Source organism: Gobio gobio, assembly GCF_949357685.1.
Source record: "Gobio gobio genome assembly, chromosome: 3".
NCBI classification, from domain to species: domain Eukaryota; kingdom Metazoa; phylum Chordata; class Actinopteri; order Cypriniformes; family Gobionidae; genus Gobio; species Gobio gobio.
In genome coordinates this window covers 60,870,591-60,895,776 of record NC_137099.1, presented here as the reverse complement: position 1 = coordinate 60,895,776, position 25,186 = coordinate 60,870,591, and the positions used below count along the sequence as shown (strand labels likewise).

Sequence of the window (25,186 nt, the reverse complement as noted above, 5' to 3'; positions counted from 1 at the left end):
TATATATATATATATATATATATAAAACTTAATTTAGCTTTTCATCTAAAACAAAACTCATTTCCTTTCATCACTGTAAAGCTGCTCTGAAGCCTCTGTTTGTGGAAAGTGCTAAAGAAATAAGGCTGACTTGATTTGTCTTGACAATATTGGTCATTAAACCAAATATTCGTATTATTAAAATTAGTTATTATTACAAGTTACAGTTGTGTAACACGGATTATGTGGAAAGACAATATGTAATGAAAGCAGTGTTAAAAAAGTGATCGGTTTAATGTTTTGTCATTGGAGTTTTGACAATTTACACACCAAAGCAAACTGAGGTAAGTGTTTGCAAAAGAGGCGTGGCTTCAGATGTGTTTGTGAAAGAACGAATAAGCCGCCCCTCATTCACTGACCGGAGAAACAGACAAGAGAAACACATTCATAATGGCATCAGCGTATGAAGGTCAGTCTAAAATACACAACTACTCACACTACAGCTACGCAGAGTGACAGTTTTACATCATGACCAGAGATCGGCTTTATTACCAAACAATGCATTTCTTTGCATTTGTATACGTTCAAATTTAATTGACAGTTAGATAATTTGTTGTGGTAATAATTCTAAGGTTAAGTATAGCTGGATGTAATCTAGTTCCTACATGTCAGAGCCACATTGATGGTGAGAGGCAGGTTAAAACAAATTGCATATACATAATATTATTGGCTCCATATTATTCTCGTTCACTAGTGTGTATATGTAAATGCACTCCCATGTGTGGCAGTGCTACTCCCCAACTAAGAGGGGATGTTCTCAAAACGTTCTGGCAAGCTTCTCCCAAAGTTATGAACAAACGTTCTTCCAGTGACATTAATAGAGTGTTTGTTCAACGTTATCTGGTCTTTCATAATATTCTGAAAAGGTTAGCACAAAACATTATTTATTCATTATTTATAGAAGGTTGTTTTAATGTCCTCATAGTGTTGGGAGAAAACATTCTTAGAACAACATTCTCAGAACATCCTTTAAACATTAGAATGATAACTAACTTCAAATTAATAAGCTTGTGGTTGCTATTTTAAAGCATCATTGGAACATGGCAATGTTGTGTAGCCTTTAAATTACTTTCTTTTAACATTAAGGAAGCTGGACATTATGTTCTTGGAATGTTGAATTGTTCATCCAAATTAAGTTGAAAGAATGTGTCAGGATCATCATACTAACTTTAAAAAAAATTCCACTTACAGTAAGAAAACTGGACATTTTAACATTTCCAGAACCAAAAGAGTTAGCTATAGAACCAAAAAAAATTGTTAGCTGGGTTAGTTTGTGATCTCTTACACAAGTTGAGTTTGAAAGCACTGGAAAATGTAACATCAGCTCAAACTGTGAGATACAGAACAGAACATGTTGGCAGGGTGTGTTCCCACAACAACAACAAAAAGTAATATAGCAACATGTGTGAACAAGGGGCTCTGATAGAAGAGCAAAGAATATCCCAGCTAGATTTAGTTTTGTTTTGTTCTCAGGTTTTCCTATAAGGTAGGATAACATGAAAACATTGTTAAAACATTATCCCCAAACTTTCTTATAAAGTTGTACTGGAATGTTTTCTAACTGGCACTGGATGTGGACAACTCCACAAACAGCATTACCAGCTTCACACATTACTAACCAGACTGACTTTATTTCTGTCAGACGACTACAGAAGCTCTTATTGAGAATTAACAGAAGTTTAGATGTTGATTAAATTTGATGTCACCATTGTGGTGATCAGTGTTTATTTGGTTTGGCTCTTTACCCTTGACTTGATGCTGTAAAACTATAATTTTCAATAACATTGACATATAAACCTCTGTTAATTTGGAGATAATGTTATCACTAAATATTTTAGAAGGTTTTTAGAATTGTTAGAATGTTAAAATGTCATTCTACCTTTTAGGAAAACATTCTGGCAACAAGAATAAAACTTGCCACTAAAAAACCTTACTAGAAAAAAAATTCTAGCTGGGTATAAATAAACCCCAAGAGTCTTTTGAAACATTTATAAATGAACAAAAGCTCCAGGTAATGACATGATCTGTTTGGCAGGTGATCCACATGATCTGAGGATTGTGTTGCTGGGAATTTCTGGAGCTGGAAAAAGTCCAATAGCAAATGCAATACTGGGTCGAGAGGTGTTTAAAGAGAGCAGAACCAGAGAGAGTGAGATACAGAGAGGAAGAGTAGAAGACAGAAACATCTCCATCATCGACACTCCAGGATTCTTCAACACTCAACTGACTGATGAAGAGATGAAGCAGCAGATGATGAAGAGTCTGTTTCTCTCTGATCCTGGTCCTCACGTCTTCCTGCTCATCGTCAACCTGGAGAACTTCAGAGAGGAGAAGAGGAACATTGTGGAGCAAATTCAGAAAAACTTTGGAGAAGAAGCTTTCCTGTTCACCATGGTGCTGTTTATCAGACGGGAAAAGGTCTCCAGAAGAGAATTTAATCAAATCATCGAGAGTGATGAAACACAAGAAATACTGAGTTATTTTGAGGGAAGATTTTATGTGTTAAACAGCAAAAATGAGTGTGATCCCTACCAAATCGAAAAGCTTCTAAAGAGTATTGATGAAATTGTGAAGAACAACGAAGAACAAATATACAGCAATGAGATCTACCTGAACACTCTGAGAAAACACAGAAAGCAGAAAGACAGAATGAAAGAAGAAGTGAAGGACATGCAGGAAGAAAGAGACACACAAGAGCAGAAAAGAGAGATAAATCCAAAGGTGGATATTAAAACCAAAGGCATAGAAGACAGAATGAAGGAAGACAATGAGAGGAAGCAAGAGGATGCAAGTAAGAAGAAAGTCTGGTTTTATTTGTATCGTTTTCATGCAATTTCCATGAAAAAGATTTTGAAAGCAGTATAAATGTTACATTTACTGCGTAACTGAAGTATTTGACAGCAACAATCTTTAGATTCAATAATTAACACTTTTGTGTTTATTGAGCTGTATAGAGCTTTCTTTCTAGTAAGTTGAACCAGAGGACAGTTTCTACATTTCATAATACACTCTTAAAAAAAAAGGTTCTTAAATGGTTCTTTGGCGGGGTGTATGGTTCCATGAAGAACCGTTTAAATCCAAAGAACCTTTACAATGCATAAAAGGTTCTTTGTAGCACAGAAAGGTTCTTTAGACCATAAAATGGTTCTTCACACTCAACAATCTCATGTTGTATATAATGTATTTCTTTCTTTTTCTGGAAAGTGAGATAAAGTGACCTAAATAATCCTGTGTGGTACAGAATCTGTCACAGATTCTGGTCCAGTCAATTCAGACTCATTTATATTTACATTTATATATTTATCAGACTCAATATAGTGCAATATAAAGCATAAATTGAGTTATATGAATTGTGTTAAGGCGTTTATCAGTTAAAAAAACAAAGAAAAAACATACAGACCCCCAGACCCCAGTGGGGCCGAGGTCCACCCACCACTTCCTGTGAGAAACACTATGATTTTGTTGATTGATAGGAAACGTCAATGTATCTTAAGATAATTGTCATTCATATTAAAAATAAAAAAATAGGTCTATTTTACATAACCACAATCTGCCATCTGAGGTGGAAGCCTTTTGTAATAAAGCATACAATTAAACTTTATCTCAAAATGCCTTCCTGTGCTCACATAGTCCTTATTGTTTAAAAACACATGCAACATCCCGTCAAGTAATTATTATCATCCTAATATGCATTTTAAATTATGCTGTTAGTTTGTGTGTTTAAAAACGAACCTGTTGAATTAATTCAAAAACTTCTCTCGTAATACTCAGACTGGTTGCCACCTAGCGGTGTTATGCTGTAATCTACAGAATGAGAATCACGAATGAATCAGTGAATGAATCTTTTTAGAGAACAGAATTTAACAAAATCCCCACTTGTCAGTGTTATGGTTCTTCTGATAATGGTTTAGTAATCGGGGAAATGTACCTATTATTAGTCATGTCATGCACAGGAATGACAGGTCAATGACTTCATTCTTAGTTTGGAGTCGATTCTCAATTCTCGAAGCCTTTGAATCGACCAAGTGATTCTTTTTGGAATCGACTTCCAGGTTATTCCCCTCCCCCCTCCCATCAGTTTTTTCTTCGCGCGGTGCGGTGACGAGGTGTGTAGGTGTGTGTCCAGACTATAGTTTTGCGAGAGCCTGATAAGTGGTAAGTACTTTTTTAACTAATTTCAATTTTAAATAGCTTATCATAATGAGTTATCCGAACTTGTTGATTAATAAATTATTATTTGTTGTTGTTTGCCAGATGTAGTTTCGAGGTGTTTCTTCCCACTCACTTTAGCACGCGCTGACTGAAGACTTCAAGAGACTGAAGAGGTAATTGTGCATATATAAAGCTATTTTAAATAGCCAAAAACAAAAGATAAAGTATTGTTTGTTGCTGTTTTTCTATTTGGTGGGAAATGATCTAATTTAATGGTTTTATCTAACTTGCCCAGATTTAGTTTCGAGCAGTTTCTTCCCGTTCCTTTCACCTCAGGACGACAAAGCGAGTTCGTAATTTTTTGGAAGTCTTCACAACGATCTACTGGTAAGTGAATTAATTTAATAATTGTCATATGTGCTAAAATAAAACATTGTTCATTGATTTATGTTTGTGTGGTTGTGTGTTGTGTAAAATACAACCTTAATCCAGTGAGGTAACGTTAGACTATAGTTTAGATAATGTTAACTGTAGTGTCCGATTAGGCCTTAGTTAAATTAGGACATTCAAGTAATCTTTTATAAATGTGATTTAGAAAAAAGGCTAACTTACTGGAATAATTGTTCATACAAGGTGCTTGAAGTACTTGAATTTGACTTTTTGAAATTGAAGTCCTGGAAAACTATGGAAGCAAATAAGAGACATAACTATTTGAAATTTAACAGCCACTGAATACTTAGTTTTGAAATATTTTATTTTTAAAAACATTTATCTCAATTTATTTGCTCTGAACTCACCTCTTTGAAATTATTTTACTTTGGAAACCATTTGAATTTACGTCTCAACCTGAATTTCGATGAATATTTTTCAATGCTCACAAATTCAGATACCAAAAAAAAAATCAACTTACAGAATTTCAAATAAAATGAATTCAGGTTGATCAAGTTTGATTGCTCAAATTCAGATCTCAAATTTCAAGTTAATATTTTTCAAAGAAAACAGTCTAATTTGACTGCTCGAATTAAAATAAACTTGTGATTTGCTTAAATATCTGATCCTTCTGCTACAGAACTTACAGAACACAATTTTGACCTTTTATAGCATTACCTATTTTAATGTGATAAAAACACTAAATAATAATTTTTACTATGTATATGAAAAGGCTTTAAAATGGACCTTGAAAGTGCTTGAATTTGACCTTGGAAAAGATGTACGAACCCTGTATAATATTGTTAAAAATATATAGTTTATAAAAGTTAACCCTGATTACGTTTATTTCTTGCAAGCCCTAAAATACTGTGTTTGTTTTCACAGGATCCTCCATACCCAACCCCAACCATCGTCCTAAAGGACTGTGAGAATGGGAACCCTTTAGCCAATGGCAGCGTTTCCATTAGGATGGATGGAGAAGATGACATGGTTGAAGATGATGGGAGCATTGATGTTTCCTTGGCTGTTAGCCTGCTCTACTCTATGTATCAAATCTACAATGTTGCTTACCCAAAGTGCCTGAGAAAGACTATGTCATTTTTGGAGGTTTTTGTTTTTAAAAGGAGTTGACCTGTCCCTGTTTGTGTGAAAAGAGTTTATAATTCCCTGTAGTACAGATCTGTCTTCTGCTATTCCTCTTACAATTAAAGGGATAGTTTACTTAATAATCTAGCATATCTTTAATACTTTCATTTGCACTGTTTTCATTTGGAGTGGACTGTTTATTGTAGAGTCTGTGTTATGCTCATTTCTGGATTATTGTAGAGTCTGTGTTATGCTCATTTCTGGATTATTGTAGAGTCTGTGTTATGCTCATTTCTGGATTATTGTAGAGTCTGTGTTATGCTCATTTCTGGATTATTGTAGAGTCTGTGTTATTATTGTAGAGTCTGTGTTATGCTAATTTCTGGATTATTGTAGAGTCTGTGTTATGCTCATTTCTGGATTATTGTAGAGTCTGTGCTATGCTCATTTCTGGATTATTGTAGAGTCTGTGTTATGCTCATTTCTGGATTATTGTAGAGTCTGTGTTATGCTCATTTCTGGATTATTGTAGAGTCTGTGTTATTATTGTAGAGTCTGTGTTATGCTCATTTCTGGATTATTGTAGAGTCTGTGTTATGCTAATTTCTGGATTATTGTAGAGTCTGTTATGCTCATTTCTGGATTATTGTAGAGTCTGTGTTATGCTCATTTCTGGATTATTGTAGAATCTGTGTTATGCTCATTTTTGGATTATTGTAGAGTCTGTTATGCTCATTTCTGGATTATTGTAGAGTCTGTTATGCTCATTTCTGGATTATTGTAGAGCAGGGGTGGGCAACTCCAGTCCTCGAGGGCCACTGTCCTGCAGAGTTTAGCTCCAACCCTGATAAAACTCACCTGCCTGTAGCCTTCTACACAGTAAAATCCCCAGTGTTAAATTAACACTGCTCAGAGCACATATGGTCCCACTCCACAGAGTGTTAAAGTAACACTGAATCAGTGTTAAAGTTAATGAGATAATTGAGAGATTAATTAAGTGATTATTGGCTATTAGTGATGAACACCTGATGATAATGAGCAAAATCACTGAAGAAAAGAGAAAAAAAGAAAAACACAAGAACTACGACTGACTATAAAAAAGACATTAAATCTCTGAAGATCTCAGCAGAGGAGGATTAAACAACTCCACAATCAGCATTACCAGCTTCACACATTACTAACCAGACTGACTTTATTTCTGTCAGATGTCTACAGAAGCTCTTATTGAGGTTTAGATGTTGATGTTTTATTGAAAATAAAAGTTGTTTGAAGTTACCATTATGGTGATTAGTGTTGCTTTAGTTGGGGTCTTGACCCTTGACTTGTCAGCATTTTTTTTCTATGGTTGCTGTAACTGTTTATTACGCTGAGAACAGCAAAAGAAAATTCATGATGACAAGTTGATGACAGATGATGTTGGCTTGTTGTTGATGATACATTGTTATCATCATATAGTGCCTTATTTGCTGTTCTCCTGAGAGTCATTGATTATAGTAGCCTTGTGACTCTACAGCAGAAGATCCAGCAGTGTTTACTTCACATAAACTAAATGGTTATCAAAAAATGTGTACATAAGTTTTGTACTCCAGTTTAATAACACATCACATAATAAGCACTTCTAACTCCTGCGAGTTTTACTCACACATAGACATCAAGAATCAGCCTATGAATCTCAACAATGGTGACATGCTTCATGCCGCAATTAATTCTGGGTACGTCACGCAAAACTCATCTATGGCTCCCAGAATGCATTGTGGCATGAAGCATGTCACCATTGTTGAGATTCATAGGCTTATTCTTGATGTGTGTGCGTGAGTTACACTCGCAGGAGTTAGAAGTGATTTGTGTACAATCCATTTCAAAACAAATTCAGCTCTTCTGATTAAAACCCTGCTCGATCATTTCTAGAATCACAATAAAAAAAAGTTAATGGTATATTGCTCATACTAAAATAAATTCATATAAACTCATATAAAATCAATTAATTGAATTACTACACAATGATCATATTTTCATCATCGGGCAGCCGACAGCATCTGATTGTGTTTCCTCTTGCTTTTCTTGCCATAACAAACTCAGTTACAGCAGCCAGAGAAACACGAATATTAAAAAGTCACCAAACTGCCCAACTAAAGAAAACACTATTCACCATGATGGTCACATTAAGAACTAACAATTTTCTAAACAAAATCAAACAAAAAATCTGTTAATTCTCAATAAGGCTTCTGTAGACGTCTGACAGAAATAAAGTCAGTCTGGTTTGTAATGTGTGAAGCTGGTAATGCTGTTTGTGGAGTTGTTTAATCCTCCTCTGCTGAGATCCTCAGAGATTGAATGTCTTTTTTTATAGTCAGTCGTAGTTTTTGTGTTTTTCTTTTTTCTCTTTTCTTCAGTGATTCTGCTCATTATCATCAGGTGTTCATTACTAATGGTCAATCATCACTTAATTAATCTCTTAATTATCTCATTAACTTTAACACTGATTCAGTGTTACTTTAACACTCTGTAGAGTGGGACCATATGTGCTCTGAGCAGTGTTAATTTAACACTGGGGATTTTATTGTGTAGTAATCCAGGAGACATTGATTAGCTGGTTCACCTGTTTGATTAGGGTTGGAGCTAAACTCTGCAGGACAGTGGCCCTCGAGGACTGGAGTTGCCCATGCCTGCAATAAGCGGAGGCAGATCGCTCGGGCCGCCTTCTGGTATAAAGGCGGCGGAACGGCGGTTTGCCTGCGGGCCGGCGGCGGAACGAAGGCGGTAGGAAGAGCGGCAGCCGCCGGCGGTGCGCCGTCAAACGTGTCTGACGCTTCTACAGCCGCCGGATCACCGCCGGTGGTCCGCCGACTCATTGCTATCTGGGTAATAGTCACAAATGCTAGTATGGTCGCACTGTGTTGAGCCCTGTGAGCTTATGTGAGCATCAAGTTGAGAAGTATTGAATCAAGGCGGTGATTATCAGCTGATTCCAACTAGTAGCTGATTGTTTGGCATAATATGCATTGTTGCATTGCCAGCATTTTAGTGATTTAGCCTCACAATACATTCGCTCGCTTTACCAGCAGCAAGTAAATTGATCGTTCATCACCACGGCGACCGCATGCGCGTACATGATGAACGCATTTCTCCTGTGTGAAATGTATCTGTCTGTACTGTAGTACACAGAGGCGGAAAGATCGCAAGAAAAGAAAAGTAAAAGAGCTGTAATACATTATCTTAAGACAGGAACTGTTGTAGTTCTCCCTATTGCAAGTCTGTGCTGTGTGCACTCCTTTACACTGTCCGAGCACTGCTCTCGCGGTTGGCTCGTGAATGCTGATGGAAGCGGCCGAAAGGGGTTTTTAGATAGTTTATAAATTTGTAAGGAAAAGATTTTAGTATTGTAGAGTTGCTTCGAGCCGTGCAGACAGCGTGGGCGGGCGGGGCGAACTGCCGGAAATGCCATCCGTGCTGGAAAACTGTCAATGAATGGAGGTAAAACTGGTACAAAGTACAGAAGAGATGGTGAAAGTGAAAGAAAATTTAGAAAGGGCAGCAATACGTCCAACTAATGTTTTGTCAATTTTGACCATGTTTATCAAGAGAATCAACTCTTTAACAGTGCAAATAAGTCAGAATGCATGAAATAGCATTAGACCCCATTTAATATAAAATCATCAAACTGCCCATTTGCATACCAACACAGTAAAATCCCCAGAGTTAAATTAACACTGCTCAGAGAACATTTGGTTCCACTCTACAGAGTGTTAAAGTAACACTGAATCAGTGTTAAAGTTAATGAGATAATTAAGAGATTAATTAAGTGATAATTGACCATTAGTGGTGAACACCTGATGATAATGAGTAGAATCACTGAAGGAAAGAGAAAAAGAAAAACACAAGAACTACAACTGACTATTAAAAAGACATTCAATCTCTGAAGATCTCAGCAGAGGAGGATTAAACAACTCCACAAACAGCATTACCAGCTTCACACATTACTAACCAGACTGACTTTATTTCTATCAGATGACTACAGAAGCTCTTATTGAGGTTTAGATGTTGATGTTTTATTGAAAATTAAAGTTGTTTGAAGTTACCATTATTGTGATTAGTGTTTGCTTTAATTGCGCTCTTGACCCTTGACTTGCTAACATAAGTTTTTCTCTGGCTGCTGTAACTGTTCGTTGCGGTGAAAATGGCAAGAAAATCTTGAAGCTTGTTGTTTTTTGATACAGTTGTTATCATCATATAGTGCCTTATTTGCTGATCCCCTGAAAGTCATTGATTATAGGAGCATTGTGATTCTAGAGCAGAAGATCCAGCAATGTTATCATCAGAGAAACTAAACAATTATCAAAAGATTTTTACGTAAGATTTGTACTGCGGTTTAATAACACATCACACAATAAGCACTTCTAACTCCTGCAAGTTTTACTCACACACAGAGATCAAGAATCTGCCTATGAATCTCAACAATGGTGACATGCTTCATGCCACAATGCATTCTGGGTGCATCACGCAAAACTCATCTATGGCTCCCAGAATGCATTGTGGCATGAAGCATGTCACCATTGTTGAGATTCATAGGCAGATTCTTGATGTCTGTGTGTGAGATCATCTCGCAGGAGTTAGAAATGATTAGTGTACAATCGGTTGCAAAACTTATTCAGCTTTTCAGATTAAAACCGTGTTGGATCTTTTCTAAAATCACAATAAAAAAAGTGAATAGTATATTGCTCATACTCAGTCATAAAATCAATGAATTAAATCATTATACAATGATCATATTCTCATCATCGAGCAGCCGACAGCATCTGATTGTGTTTACTCTTGCTATAGCAAACTCAGTTACAGCAGCCAGAGAAACACTAATGTTAAAAAGTCATCAAACTGCCCAACTAAAGAAAACACTGATCACCATGATGGTCACATTAAAAACTAACAATTTTCACAACAAAATCAAACAAAACATTTGTTAATTCTCAATAAGAGACGTCTGACAGAAATAAAGTCAGTCTGGTTAGTAATGTGTGAAGCTGGTAATGCTGTTTGTGGAGTTGTTTAATCCTCATCTGCTGAGATCTTCAGAGATTTAATGTCTTTTTTATAGTCAGTCGTAGTTCTTGTGTTACCAACTTAATCTAAAATATTAATTTTAAACATTAAGTCAATCTGTGATGTTGTTATAAGCTTATAGTTCAAGTAAAACACTAAGATAAATCTAGATATTTAGGACCAAACCATGAAACTGAATTACTACAAGTATTCACAAAGCGGCTGAGAGCAACTTTTACTGAGGAATAGAGTGAAGTCTTAAGCTGCGTTCACACCAAACGCGAATTGAGCGTCAAAATCGCGTCTACCGCGTCTAGTTTCACGCGCGTACATTTTGAATGCATTCGCGCGTCAGCAGAGAATTGGACGCGCGTAGAAATCGAGCGTTTGAAGCGAAATTGACGCGCGTTCAAGGCACTCCAGGAGAAATATGTCATAAAACACCACTCTGCCTCTTTTTATTTTCATTAAACATATATATTAAGCATTAATAGCCACACAAATGTGGTCCAGGCAACTTTTACATCATCTTCAGTACATGTATATTTAAATATCCTTAAAATATAAAGTTATTAAACTTCTCTTTGCCCTCAGTCAAAACGATTTGGCAGACAACAAATTATAGATTCATGAGAGCAAAGCTCGGCCGTTAGATCTACACAAAACGAACCACTACAGGACATCAGAGCCAGCGGCAGACGGCAGAAGGACTGGCCGAGGAAAGGCTGCCTTCGCCGGGGTTATGAGCAGTGATTGCCCGGTGATCGCCTGGATCTCACAACTCCAAAAACACAAGATTATTTTTTTAAATAGGCGCTCTCTTTATAAATAAACCACAGATTTGAGCTTTAAACAACTACATTCCCACCTGAAAACGTCTTAAAACTACATTTTGTGACACAATAGTACTGTTTTTAATTTATGCAGGGTTTCTCATACACGTCACTTTACCACGTGACAGCAGCGAGCAGGCTCCTGATTGGTTAACGCGGCGCGAATTGACGCCAAAGTTCAAATTTTTCAACTCGGGCGTCAGACGCGAATTCGCTTCAAACGCGTGAATGCACAAAAGCACCATTCGCGTGTAACGCGCGTATCGCGCAAGACGCTCAATTCGCGTCCAATTCGCGCCATTCGCGCGAACTGGACGCGCGAATGAGGCGGATTCGCGTCCTTCGCGCCGCGCGTAACGCGCCTTCCGCGCCGCGGGACCTCCAGACGCGCGTCAACGCGCCTTTCCATTGACTTAACATTGAAATCACTCGCGCCTGACGCTCAATTCGCGTTTGGTGTGAACGCAGCATTAAGCTAAGAGTAAGGGCGGGGTTGACCTCGTTGCTATGGTTGATGTCATCAGGCTTACTAACTATGACCACAGTGATTGGCTGATAGGGGAGTCTCTGTCAGTGATTTAAAGGGGTGGTAAACCACGATTTCACTTTTCTAACTTTAGCTAACGTGTAATGTTGCTGCTTGAGCATAAACAACATCTGCAAAGTTACAACGTTCAAAGTTTAAAGCAAAGGGAGATATTTGCTTTTAAAGAAATCAGTTTCTAAGGACTACAGCAAACGGCCGCTAGGGACTACTACACATTCACCCAGGTTTTGCTGACATCACCAGGCCCAATATTTACATAAACCCCTCCTCCAGGGAATATGAAATAAGGGGGGGTGAGGCCATTTTGTATCGCGGCGCTGTTGTGGTATAGTTAGGCTGGAGTGTTGTTGCCGCGATGCCGAGGAAACGCTGTTATTTTCATCCGGATTGCAGGTCTGGGGTACTTGCTCTGTTCAGCCTTCATAGGGACGGGGGTGCGTTGCAGAGCGTTTAAAATAAAACATGTTATATGCACGTGTGTTTGAGTCAGCGGGGAATCAGGCACGCGAAGGGCTCCCTGCAGCACATCCACGGAGGAGAACATCCACCGTCTTCGCGATTTCAATGCCAGATTTGCACAACGTCAGCTGCGTGAAAAAAACACTGCCGGTGCCTGGATGCACGACGCGCGCGCTGCACATTTCACGGAGGACAACACAAACTTCCACAAACTTCGCGAGTTCAATACAGGATATGCACAACGGCTTGTCCTGAAAGCTGGATTTACAAACAGAAGCTGTTTACGGGCCACAACCTGTAAGTCTGATTTATATTTCATCGATTTGTTTTCCTGTAATAGGTTGTAGCAAGGAAGTAAACAGATGACAACGCTGTTCTGCAAACCAGTCTGTTAAATGCTCATTCATACTTAACGTTATCCGACAAACTCCTAACGTTACAAACACTAACGTTAAAATCTCAACAGCGAACCTGGCATTAGTGTAAATGATTCTTTGATTAGAGCTTTTATGTATTGTTTATCTACAGGCATGCTAAACATGGTTCTGTGTGTGATTTGGCTAACTTACTAGTTAAAGCCAGTGCTTAGTGTTTGTTTTGGGTTAGTTCTTGTGACAGATATTTGGCTATAATCGTTCTAAAAATACAAAAGTTAAAGTGCCCGCAGTCTTTACTCTTGAGGACTGAACAGGTTCTGCTCGATCATCTTCACTCAAATGTTCTGGGTCTGATTCGGGCTCAGATTGGTATGGTTTTATTGACGCCGTTGTTTCTAACACTGACCAAAGCACAGCCTCCGATAAAGGTAAGGGGCGTGACGTTTCCGACATACGTGCACTAGGCGTTTAGCGAATCAGAACACACTGGGCCAGCTAACCAATCTGAGCCCATCGCGTATTTTTGAGGGACTGGCTTCATACAACCCGGAAAGCATCAGACCGTTTTACAAGGAGGGACAGAGCAGTGTAGAATAAAGGTCAAATATATGAAAAATAAGGCAATTTTTTTTAAAACGAAGCATGAACACATGTTACAGTGCACCCCACAAACACAGTCAAGCCTTCAAAAGAATGTGTTTTACCACCCCTTTAATGATAGAAATATTGTAGAATGAGGTTTCATGTTTCCATATTCAAAGAAATATAAAAAAGTAGGCAAAGTGTCACTAATTAAACTAGTATATGTTCAGCTAATTATATGTATAATGACATATGTTTTATAAATAAAGTTCGGGAGGAGCACTATCTAATCATCTCGAGGGGAGCACTTGATATTCCTAATGTTTCACAGATTTAGGAGCTAGTTTTAGCGCTAAAATGCTTTGTGAAATACTCTTAGAGTAAAAATTTAAGAGTCCTAAAATTAGGAATGACACGCCCAATATTTTTAAAGGTCCCATGGCATGAAATTTTCATTTTATGAGGTATTTCAACATTAATATGAGTTCCCCTACACAGCAAAATCCCCAGTGTTAAATTAACACTCCTCAGTGTGCATATGTGTCCACACTACAGGGTGTTAAAAGTAACACTTAAGAAGTGTTAAAGTTAATGAGATAATTAAGTGATTAATTAAGTGATGATTGACCATTAGTGATGAGAAACACAAGAACTACAACTGACTTCAGCCGCAGCTTTAGATGAAATCCACTGAAGATAAAAGAAGAAATTAAATCTCTGAAGATCTCAGCAGAGGATTAAACAACTCCAGAAACAGCATTACCAGCTTCACACATTACTAACCAGACTGACTTTATTTCTGTCAGACAACTACAGAAGCTCTTATTGAGAATTACATTTTTTGTTGAAACTTTTTTAATGTCACCCACCATGGTGATCAGTGTTTTCTTTAGTTGGACAGTTTGATGACATTTTAATGTATGTGTTTTTCTGGCTGCTGTAACTGAGTTTACTATGGCAAGAAAAGCAAGAGTAAACACAATCAGATGCTCTCGGCTGCTCAGTGATAAGAGTATGATCATTGTATAGTGATTTAAATCACTGATTAACTTTGTTTTTACTATGATTCCAGGAAAGATCCAGATTGGTTTTAATCAGTAGAGCTGAATAGGTTTTAAAGCAGATTCTACACTAATCACTTCTAACTCCTGCGAGATTAACTCACACACAGACATAAAGAATCAGCCTATGAATCTCAACAATGGTGACATGCTTCATGCCTCAATGCATTCTGGGAGCCATGGATGAGTTTTGCATGATGCACCCAGAATGCATTGCGGCATTAAGCATGTCACCATTGTTGAGATTCATAGGCTGATTCTTGATGTCTGTGTGTGAGATCATCTCGCAGGAGTTAGAAGTGCTTATTGTGTGATGTGTTATTAAACCGGAAAACAAGACTTATGTACATGTTTCAAACAATGATCAGTTTATCTGATGAAAACACTGATTGGATCTCCTGCTGTAGAGTCACAAGGCTACTATAATCCATGACTCTCAGGAGATCAGCAAATAAGGCACTATATGATGATAACAACTGCATCACCAACAACAAGCCAACATCATCTATCATCAACTTGTCATCATCAATTTTCTCTTGCTGTTCTCACCGTAACAAACAGCTACAGCAGGCAGAGAGAAAAAAATACTGACAAATCAAGGGTGAAGAGCCCAACTAAAGTAACACTGATCACCATAATGGTGGCGTCAAACAAAACTATTATTTTCAATAAATCATCAACATCTAAATCTCAGTCAGAGCTTCTGTAGACGTCTGACAGAAATAAAGTCAGTCTGGTTAGTAATGTGTGAAGCTGGTAATGCTGTTTGTGGAGTTGTTTAATCCTCCTCTGCTTAGATCTTCAGAGATTTAATGTCTTATTTTATCTTCAGTTGATTTCATCTAAAGCTGTGACTGAAGTCAGTTGTAGTTCTTGTGTTTCTCATCACTAATGGTCAATCATAACTTAATTAATCACTTAATTATCTCATTAACTTTAACACTTCTTAAGTGTTACTTTTAACACCCTGTAGTGTGGACACATATGTACACTGAGGAGTGTTAATTTAACACTGGGGATTTTGCTGTGTAGCCTGAATATTGTCCCCAAGTGGATAGAAATGTTGATCGGTGTAAAACCGAGTTCTGGCTGTCTTTCTCTGCCTTTGAGAAAATGACAGGCCAGACGAGCCAATCCTGAAGTCTCCTGGTTTGACGTCCAAGCAGGAACGGTTTCCTCCCTTTCCTCCGCCCAGAGAATCTGGCACGCCCATGCAAACGCTCAAGAGATCATGGCTTGTGAACGAGTGAATGCTGGCAGTTTCTCAGTGTTTGGATGTACAAATGAAAACAGAAGTCTTTTTTCAGTTCCTTCTGATCTGTGATCAGTGATTTCTTATGTGTAGCTAATTATTTATTATTCGTGCACACACTGCGGCTTCTCTCTCTCCCGACAGAAAGGTGTTTTCTATCTTGTGAGTCAGTGTATTTGTACGTCCTCTTCACGTCTATCTGTTCTTAAATGTGCATATAGTCTTTTCTGCTCAACACCAGCAGAGTCAGATCTTTAGAGATAAACCTCACACACGCCGAAGCTCGGCCTTCAACATCCCCGACCCCCAGTACTGCATCTGGCCCACAGCGGAGGCGCCAAACGCGGCGCGAGATTAAGCAGAAGGGGGGTAAGCGTGAGGGTATCCGGCTAGGCTAGCCAGCTTTCCCCACAATAAACTGGATTACATTCGATTACTGCTGTTGTGTCTTTGTTTGCGCTGTGTACTCAACGCGCGTCACTGACGCTTATCATATGATTGGAACATATCTAGAAATAATGCTATACTCAACACTTACTAACTCGTTCATCTCGCTGTAATGGTACATTGCATGTGTTACAAAGTTGGTAGAATAATGATGAAGACGGACTCGGTGTGACTGGGACTCGTGTTTATTCAGAACTCTCAGATACAAACACAATAAACTCGCGCTGACAGACAGCGCTCTCATAACTCAGTAGTTACTATAAATAACTTTGTTTCCGTGATGTCCGGTTCGCGAACGAATAATTCTTTTGAATCGGTTCTTTTTAGTGAACCGAACCAGTTCACCAAATCGGACTGAATCGTTCTAAACGGTTCGCGTCTCGAGTCAGCGCTGATCCATAATTTACTAAAGTTACTAACTTTCTGACATGAATGACAGCCCCTCCGACTAGAAATAAATGAATAACCTGAAGTATATGCTGTAACAGTTCACCCTGAACTGAGACATGCTGAGAGAACTGTTGAGAAGTGAACACAGGTCCATCAGTCTCTCTGGCAGCAGCTCGTGCCTGCTCGTGCCTCGTTAAACCACGCCCCCTCCGCTCATTTAAAATGCAAAGATGTCAGCCAATCACAACAGTGGGCGTTTTTACTGAAGTCTCACAGCAGACACGCCTCTTGAAGCAGGGCATTCAGCCACAGGGCAAACAGCAGTATTGAAAAAATGCCTTTTATTTCTAAATTATGACATTTTATGATGTAAAAATCATACTAACAATATAAGTACACCTCAGGAAACACTATAAAATAATAGAAAAATGCCATGCCATGGGACCTTTAACAGTTTCTCCTAAATCGGAAAGTTAAGAGCTACTTTTAGCCTTAAGATGTTTTGTGAATACGGCTCCTGACCTTCTGCCATCAGTCTGAAGGTCTGGCGAGACTAAAGGCCCGGGTATACTTTGGCCGTAATTTTCGTCATGCGGAGGGCTCGCGGACGGCCGCACACCGTGTAATACATTATCTTAAGACAGGAACTGTTGTAGTTCTCCCTATTGCAAGTCTGTGCTGTGTGCACTCCTTTACACTGTCCGAGCACTGCTCTCGCGGTTGGCTCGTGAATGCTGATGGAAGCGGCCGAAAGGGGTTTTTAGATAGTTTATAAATTTGTAAGGAAAAGATTTTAGTATTGTAGAGTTGCTTCGAGCCGTGCAGACAGCGTGGGCGGGCGGGCGGGGCGAACTGCCGGAAATGCCATCCGTGCTGGAAAACTGTCAATGAATGGAGGCACTCCGTGCGCAGCCCAAATTCCGCCTGCAACAGCACATGCACCAGCAGTACAGAAGAGTCCACTAGGTGGCAATACGCACAGTATTGAGCACAGTGTTCAGCCGTCGAAGAAGAGTGTGAAAAGACCGGTTTAAAAACAACACGCTTGAAAAAAAAGAGAACATTTTTGATTTTTCAGTGTTTCTTCCAAACTATGTTGCAATGGTGGATGCACTACAGTTCTTCTCCGATCATGCCCAGCGAATGTCCCGTTGATGACAGGACTCAGTGCTGCCCTCCGATGTCTGGTAGAGCATAGAAAAAAAATCTACTGCGCATGTGTCGAACGCGATCATCAGCGCGCATCCGTGGTCTAGTATACTTTGAAAGACACGCGGAGCCACTGTCTGGGCGCGGAAAGTGAAGTATACCCCGGGCTTAAGGGAGCAGTGGCCAAACTCTCTGTGTTAATGCATATACATTCAAGGGATGCTTTTTTACAGTTGCTTTATTGTGAATGAGTACAAATTATATACATTACACAAGTGGTAATGTAATTACATGCTGGTAATGTAATCACACCAATTTAATGCATTCCATGGATGTACATAAGTTCACTCAACCAAATCCTTTACATCCACACACTATCAGTAAATCAGTACCAATTAAACTCATAACACAGAATAAATTAATAAAGGAAAACATAAAACGCATACAACACTACATATACTCCTCTCAGCATCACCAGCGTGCACGCTAATCACGGCACATTAATGCTAACCATGTGCGTTAATGGTAATTACAGAGTTTAGACATAACACTCACATCAGAAAACAATTCATATATTAAACAGTCTCTCATCACCGACCCGAACAATGATGGTGTGCATTTGTGCATGTTATACCTGTAAATGATGATATTAAATGAATACACGTTCAAGCAATGCTTCTTCACCGCTGCATGAAGGGAATGAAGCGTATCGCGAGAACTCCCTCAACAGGTGACATATAGTTTTTTTTACGCAAAGTCGCGCACATGCATGCATAACCAATCACACACATCCATTTCCAGCAAACAATTATATAACGCATTAGTTAGAAGCAATAACGCTTATTATAGAACCCAAATTATTTGTAACAAGAATTTTGATGAAAACACTAATGATAATAATCATATAAATCACATTTCAATCTGTCAATAATCCCTTAAAACAGAAACACATGAAAATCACATAAATAAGAAATCATAGCTACACATCAAAATGCCCAGAGTTAAATCAGCACTGCTGAGAGCACATATTGTCCCACAGCACAGGGTGTTAAAGTAACACTGGATCAGACGTTCTTCATTACATTTTTGGGCAATCTCATCAATGCTTCACGGCGCAATGCATTCTGGGAACCACCATAGTATAAAACCCATGACTCCCAGCATGCATTGCAGCATATCACCATTGTTGAGATTCAAATGCAGATTCTTGATATCTGTGTGCATCTAAAAAAAATGCAATGTATTTTAAAATCAGAATGTCTGATATGTGGCAAGAAAGGTAAAAGTCAGCAATGATTTATAATTTATCACTTTTAGTCAGTGATGAGATGTGGTAATGAATCATTCTTATGATGATAAAAGCTATACATCACCTGATGACCTTTGTTTTTGGCTTCCTTTGTAACAAATTATGTGTAACTAAACACTGTAACAAAAACCACAAAGTCACATTAAAAAGGCAAGAGTCAAACTGCACAACTAAAAGAAACACTGCCCACCATAACATTTTCAATTTATTGTCTTCTTTTATCTTCAGTTGATTTCATCTAAAGCTGTGGCTGAAGTCAGTTGTAGCTCTTGTGTTTCTCTTTCCTTCAGTTAATTTGATTCTTGTTATCATCAGGCGTTCATCACTAATGCCAAATAATCACTTAATTAAGCTCTTAATTACCTCATTAACTTGCTTCAGTGTTACTTTAACACTACAGTGGAACCATATGTGCTCTGAGCAGTGTTGAATGAATAAGAAACTGTGGTAATAACTATAATGAGAATTATTTAACATACAACCAAAACACTCCAGCACTAACTGCTGTTACAGCTGCCAGAGCTACACCTCTTGCTGCTCCAATTATTGCTGCTTTCCCAACAGTTACTGCAGCTGCTCCCAGTGTAGCTGTGGCTCCTGCTTCTGCTGTTTCTCCTGCTAATGTTTCTCCTAAAGCTGCTGCTCCTCCTATTGCTCCTCCTACTGCTGCTCCTACTGCTGATACTCTCAATACAACTGTTATCCCTACAGCTGCTGCTATTCTTACTGCTCCTGCTTTAAATGCTGCTGCAGCATCACATTTATTGAGTAGAAGATCGTTCTGAGTCTCCTTATAATCCTGCTCGGTGTATCTCCTGTATCCATTCTTCTCTCTCAGTGTGTTTATCTTTTTCAGAAGTTCAGTGACCTGAGATGGATCTTCATCTTTGTTGTTAAAGACATGAAATCCTCCTGAACACTGATCAACTACTGACCGCAGTGCTTTACATTTACTCACATATTCCTCTATTGGCTCATGTAACTGATCTCCATGAGTAAAGAGCAATAATGTGTGTTTTGAGAGCTCTGCTCCAAAATTATCCTGGATCCATTTCACAGCATCCCAGCTCTCCGTTCGGAAAAACTCACCCAATTTGATCACCAGCAGAAACACATCAACACTATGAAGTGTAAGCGTCTCCTCTATTTGAGTTTGAGCATCTTTGATCTTCACTGTTGTATTGAGTCCAAAAGTGTCGATCACATTGATTGTTTGTCCGTTCACCACTGTTTGAGCTGATTGACAGACTCTGGTCACAGCCTCAGGAGAAAAATCTTCTTTAAATGTATCTCTGACTCCAATGATGGTGTTTCCTGATGCACTCTTTCCTGCTCCAGTCAGACCCAGCAGCACAACATTCACAATCAAAGGTTCGTCCATGCTGTTCCTCTGCATCTTGTCTGAGTGGAATTGATTTATCTCTCTCTCTCTATTATGAGGAAACATCATTTGTTAATTAAAAGATAAAAACCTGCTGCATCTTTACACAATTTAGCTTTACTTGCGAAAAAAGGAACAGAAAAACTGAGACTAAATGCAGAAGTCCTGTGGCAACATCTCCTAGACCACTACTTTGAGGATCTATGTAACACACCATTGATGGTGAACACCCAACAGACATTGGGATTGGGCTGGAGGGAATTAAAGGGATAGTTCACCCAAAAATGAAAAGTATCCCCTCATTTACTCACCCTTAAGTCATCCTAGGTGTATATGACATTATAATGGTGAATGGTGAATCGTTATATTAAAAATGTCCTGGCTCTTTCAAGCTTCATAATGGCAGTGAACGGGAGAAATTTTGAAGACCAAAAAAGTGCATCCATCCATTATAAAAGTAATCCACACGGCTCCAGGGGGTTAATAAAGGCCTTCTGAAGCGAATTGATGAATTTGTGTAAGAAAAATATTCATATTTAACACGTTATAAAGTAAAATATCTAGCTCCCAGCAGACCACCTTCCGTATTACGCAGAAAGTGTAACACCTCTCGCAATTCAAAATGCTTACACTACATCGTCACGGCAGTTACACTTTTTAACTTAACGTTCGTCGTCATCGTTGTGCCAGTTGCGCTTTTTAACTTGACGTCCGTCGTCATCATCGCGCCAGTTACGCTTTTTAACTTAACATCCGTTGTCATCGTCGCGGCAGTTACGCTTTTTTATGCTACGTCCATCATCATCGTCGCACCAGTTAAGTTTTTTAACTTAACGTCCGTTGTCATCGTCGCAACAGTTACGCTTTTTTACTTAACGTCTGTCGTCATCGTCGCGGCAGTTACGCTTTTTTATGCTACGTCCATCATCATCGTCGCACCAGTTAAGTTTTTTAACTTAACGTCCGTTGTCATCGTCGCAACAGTTACGCTTTTTTACTTAACATTCGTCATTGTCGCGCCAGTTACGCTTTTTAACTTAACGTCCATCGTCATCGTTGTGCAAGTTATGTTTTTTTATTAAAAAAATAAAAACTTAACTTTTTAAGTTAAGTTTTTAAGTTTTAAGTTTAAAAAAAATAAAAACGTAACTTTTAAACTTAACGTCCGTCATCGTCGCGGCAGTTACGCTTTTTAACTTAACATTCGTCGTCATATGCTGGCGTATATAGTCTAACTTATTTGAGGAAATCTGTTTATAATAGGCTTTTAGGTCTGAACTTATTGGTCCTGTGCTGCTTATTGATTCAGTTAATTTGAATGAAAATCGTATGCATATCAGATATCTGATCTATTTTTAGTGGCATTCAGTATAAGGATTTGACTGTTCATAGGTTAGGTCAGTTCTCTTGTGCTGCTGTTTCACTAGCATCGTCGGCATCGGGAGTTAACGCAGTTTGAGCCAGCGGCTCGCATTGATAAGGCTCTGGGTCTGTGTCTACAAACAATTCACCCTCCTCCACTTCAGGTGAAGGTGTGGGAGAATGACCGCTCTGTTGCAAAGCTGCCGTCACTCCAGTCATTCTCCATCTTTGTGACTCGCCCTCGGTTCGTCTCCTCTGTCTCCGCTGGGCTCTGCCCACTTTTCCAGCATTTTTCAAAAATTGTCGCACCAGTTAAGTTTTTTAACTTAATGTCTGTCGTCATCATCGCACCAGTTACGCTTTTTTACTTAAAATACGTCGTCATCGTCGTGCCAGTTAGGCTTTTTAACTTAACATCCGTCGCCATCGTCGTGCCATTTACACTTTTTTATGCTACGTACGTCATCATCGTCGCAACAGTTACATTTTTTTACTTAATGTCCGTCATCATCGTCGCACCAGTTATTCTTTTTTATGCTACGTCTGTCGTCATCGTCGCACCAGTTGAGTTTTTTTACTTAATGTCCGTCATCATCGTCGCACCAGTTACGCTTTTTAACTTAACGTCCATCGTCATCGTCGCGCCAGTTTTGCTTTTTAACTTAACATCCGTCATCATTGTCGCGCCAGTTACGCTTTTTAACTTAAAATACGTCGTCATTGTCGCGCCAGTTAGGCTTTTTAACTTAACATCCGTCGCCATCGTCGCGCCATTTACGCTTTTTTATGCTACGTACGTCATCATCGCCGCAACAGTTAAATTTTTTTACTTAATGTCCGTCATCATCGTCGCGTCCATCGTCATCGTTGTGCCAATTATGCTTTTTAACTTAACGTCCGTTGTCATCGTCGCGCCAGTTACACTTTTTAACTTGAAATACGTTGTCATCGTCGCGCCAGTTAGGCTTTTTAGCTTAACATCCGTCGCCATCGTCACGCCATTTCCGCTTTTTTATGCTACGTACGTCATCATCGTCGCAACAGTTACATTTTTTTACTTAATGTCCGTCATCATCGTCGCACCAGTTATTCTTTTTTATGCTACGTCTGTTGTCATCAACGCACCAGTTAAGTTTTTTTACTTAATGTCCGTCATCATCGTCGCACCACTTACGCTTTTTAACTTAAAGTCCATCGTCGCGCCAGTTATGCTTTTTAACTTAACGTCCGTCATCATTGTCGCACCAGTTATGCTTTTTAACTTAACGTCCGTTGTCATCGTCGCGCCAGTTACGCTTTTTAAATTAACGTCCGTCGTCATCGCCGCACCAGTTACGCTTTTTCATGCTACGTCTGTCGTCATCGTCGCACCAGTTAAGTTTTTTTACTTAATGTCCGTCATCATCGTCACGCCAGTTACACTGTTTTACGCAACGTCCAACATCATCGTCAAGCCAGTTACGTTTTTTTACGCTACGTCCGTCGTCATCGTCACACCAGTTACGCTTTTTAACTTAACGTCGGTTGTCATCCTCGCGCCAGTTACGCTTTTTAACTTAACGTCCATTGTCATCGTTGCGCCAGTTACACTTTTTTATGCTACGTCCGTCATCATTGTCGCACCAGTTACGCTTTTTAACTTAACGTCCATTGTCATCGTCGCACCAGTTATGCTTTTTAAGTTAACGTACATCGTCATCGTCGCACCAGTTACGCTTTTTAACTTAATGTCCGTCATCATCGTCGCACCAGTTACGCTTTTTAACTTAATGTCCATCATCATTGTCGCACCAGTTATGCTTTTTAACATCATCGTGTCAGTTACGCTTTTTTACGCTAAGTCCATCATTGTGCTAGTTACACTTTTTTTACGCTACGTCCATCATCGTGCCAGTTACGTTTTTTTTACGCTACGTCCATTGTCGTGGCAGTTACTCTTTTTTTACGCTACGTCCATTATCGTGCCAGTTACGCTTTTTTTACGCTACATCCATTGTCGTGCCAGTTACACTTTTTTACGCTACGTCCATTGTCGTGCCAGTTACGCTTTTTTACTCTATGTCCGCCATCATCACCATCAACACGACATGTTTGAATGTCCATGGAGAATTGTGACCCAAAACAACTATAATACATTGTTAAAGACCACATTAGCTAGCAAAAAACACGTTTATAGTCACTGAATTTGCTCATACATGTTCTGCTCTCCGGTCGGATGCACATTTGAATTGAATCTGATCAAGCATGCTACTATGTTTAGAAATTATCTGTTTCATATAGGCTAGCGTTTTTTTGCTTTTCTCTCTGTGTTCCTTTTTTATTGAATGTACAAAAGTGTCCAGTTGTAAACATGAAATGTACATTTCTACTGTTTTGTCTTCCAGTTAATTTCCTGCCTTTCCAGTTCCTTGTTTGCTTCAAAACTGCTGTTCAGAAGAACCCTATGGGTGACGTCACGCTTCTTTACAGTCTAATGGTATAGGGACAGGTCCATACTAAATTCTATGGCCCTGTTTAGCAGTGGTTGTCAGATTTTTAAATATAGAACAAAATAAGCAAGTTTCCTGCACAAAATGGCATTGTAATTCTACAATAATAGCCATTAAAAAGCAAAAACACACTGATGCACATTCTTTGGACATAATTTTCTGGTAGTGGAGTTTGAAAATATTGCTGTATTTTTGTGTAATTTATTAAGAGAAAGTTTCCTGCTCTGACAAAATGGCTTTAAACTCACATGACCTCATGAACAGACTTCCCACCTCGTGATACGAACTTCCCAGGACGATTTGAACACACAATTGTACAGTTATTACTTTGCATATTATTAATATTTAAATAACTCCCAGCGCTTGTTTGGCTAAGATGTGTGTACACCTGAGTAAGTATGACGTGTCCATCTATAATCGCTGTGATCACTAAAGCAACACTTGTCAACATAATAAACCCAACTGAACAGATCAGCCAGCATCATACAGTTTATGAGCATTATGAACACCTGTGGAGAGTATTCTCACCTGAGTTAAGATAAGATCATCTCCTCTTCACCTGTCGACGCACTACAGTGAAACTGAAAGGGTTTCACTGAATAGTTACCGCTGACATGGTTGGTTATTTTACAGAAGTAGGGACATTTCATGTATCCTCATTTTTTGGTCGCCTTTTGGACAGCGTTGCACTATTTGGCGTCAATGGGAACAAACATGCATATTCATGAGCATTGAATTGAGCAAGACAGCTGCATACCTGTATTGAATTATGTTACTCCCTTAAAAACGGCTAAATTAATATTAA

The 25,186-nt window shown here is 38.9% G+C and overlaps 2 protein-coding genes across 2 annotated transcripts; one reads left to right on the top strand and one right to left on the bottom strand.

Annotated features, from left to right (window-relative positions):
- Window positions 1-398: 398 nt before the first annotated feature.
- Window positions 399-4,578, top strand: LOC307122982 (GTPase IMAP family member 4-like). The gene is made up of 2 exons (XM_079811339.1): window positions 399-448; window positions 2,075-4,578. The coding sequence occupies exons 1-2, from the start codon at window positions 430-432 to the stop codon at window positions 2,902-2,904; spliced, it is 849 nt and encodes a 282-aa protein (XP_079667465.1). The 5' UTR covers window positions 399-429; the 3' UTR covers window positions 2,905-4,578.
- Window positions 4,579-18,069: 13,491 nt separating this feature from the next.
- Window positions 18,070-24,958, bottom strand: LOC307122979 (GTPase IMAP family member 8-like). The gene is made up of 2 exons (XM_079811331.1): window positions 24,910-24,958; window positions 18,070-20,579 (listed from the first exon to the last, which is right to left on the bottom strand). The coding sequence occupies exon 2, from the start codon at window positions 20,543-20,545 to the stop codon at window positions 19,616-19,618; it is 930 nt and encodes a 309-aa protein (XP_079667457.1). The 5' UTR covers window positions 20,546-20,579; window positions 24,910-24,958; the 3' UTR covers window positions 18,070-19,615.
- Between the last annotated feature and the right edge of the window lie 228 nt (window positions 24,959-25,186).

What these genes read in the sequence shown, in the direction of transcription:
- LOC307122979 (XM_079811331.1), bottom strand. Translation starts at nt 20,545, where the DNA reads ATGCAGAGGAACAGCATGGACGAACCTTTGATTGTGAATGTTGTGCTG.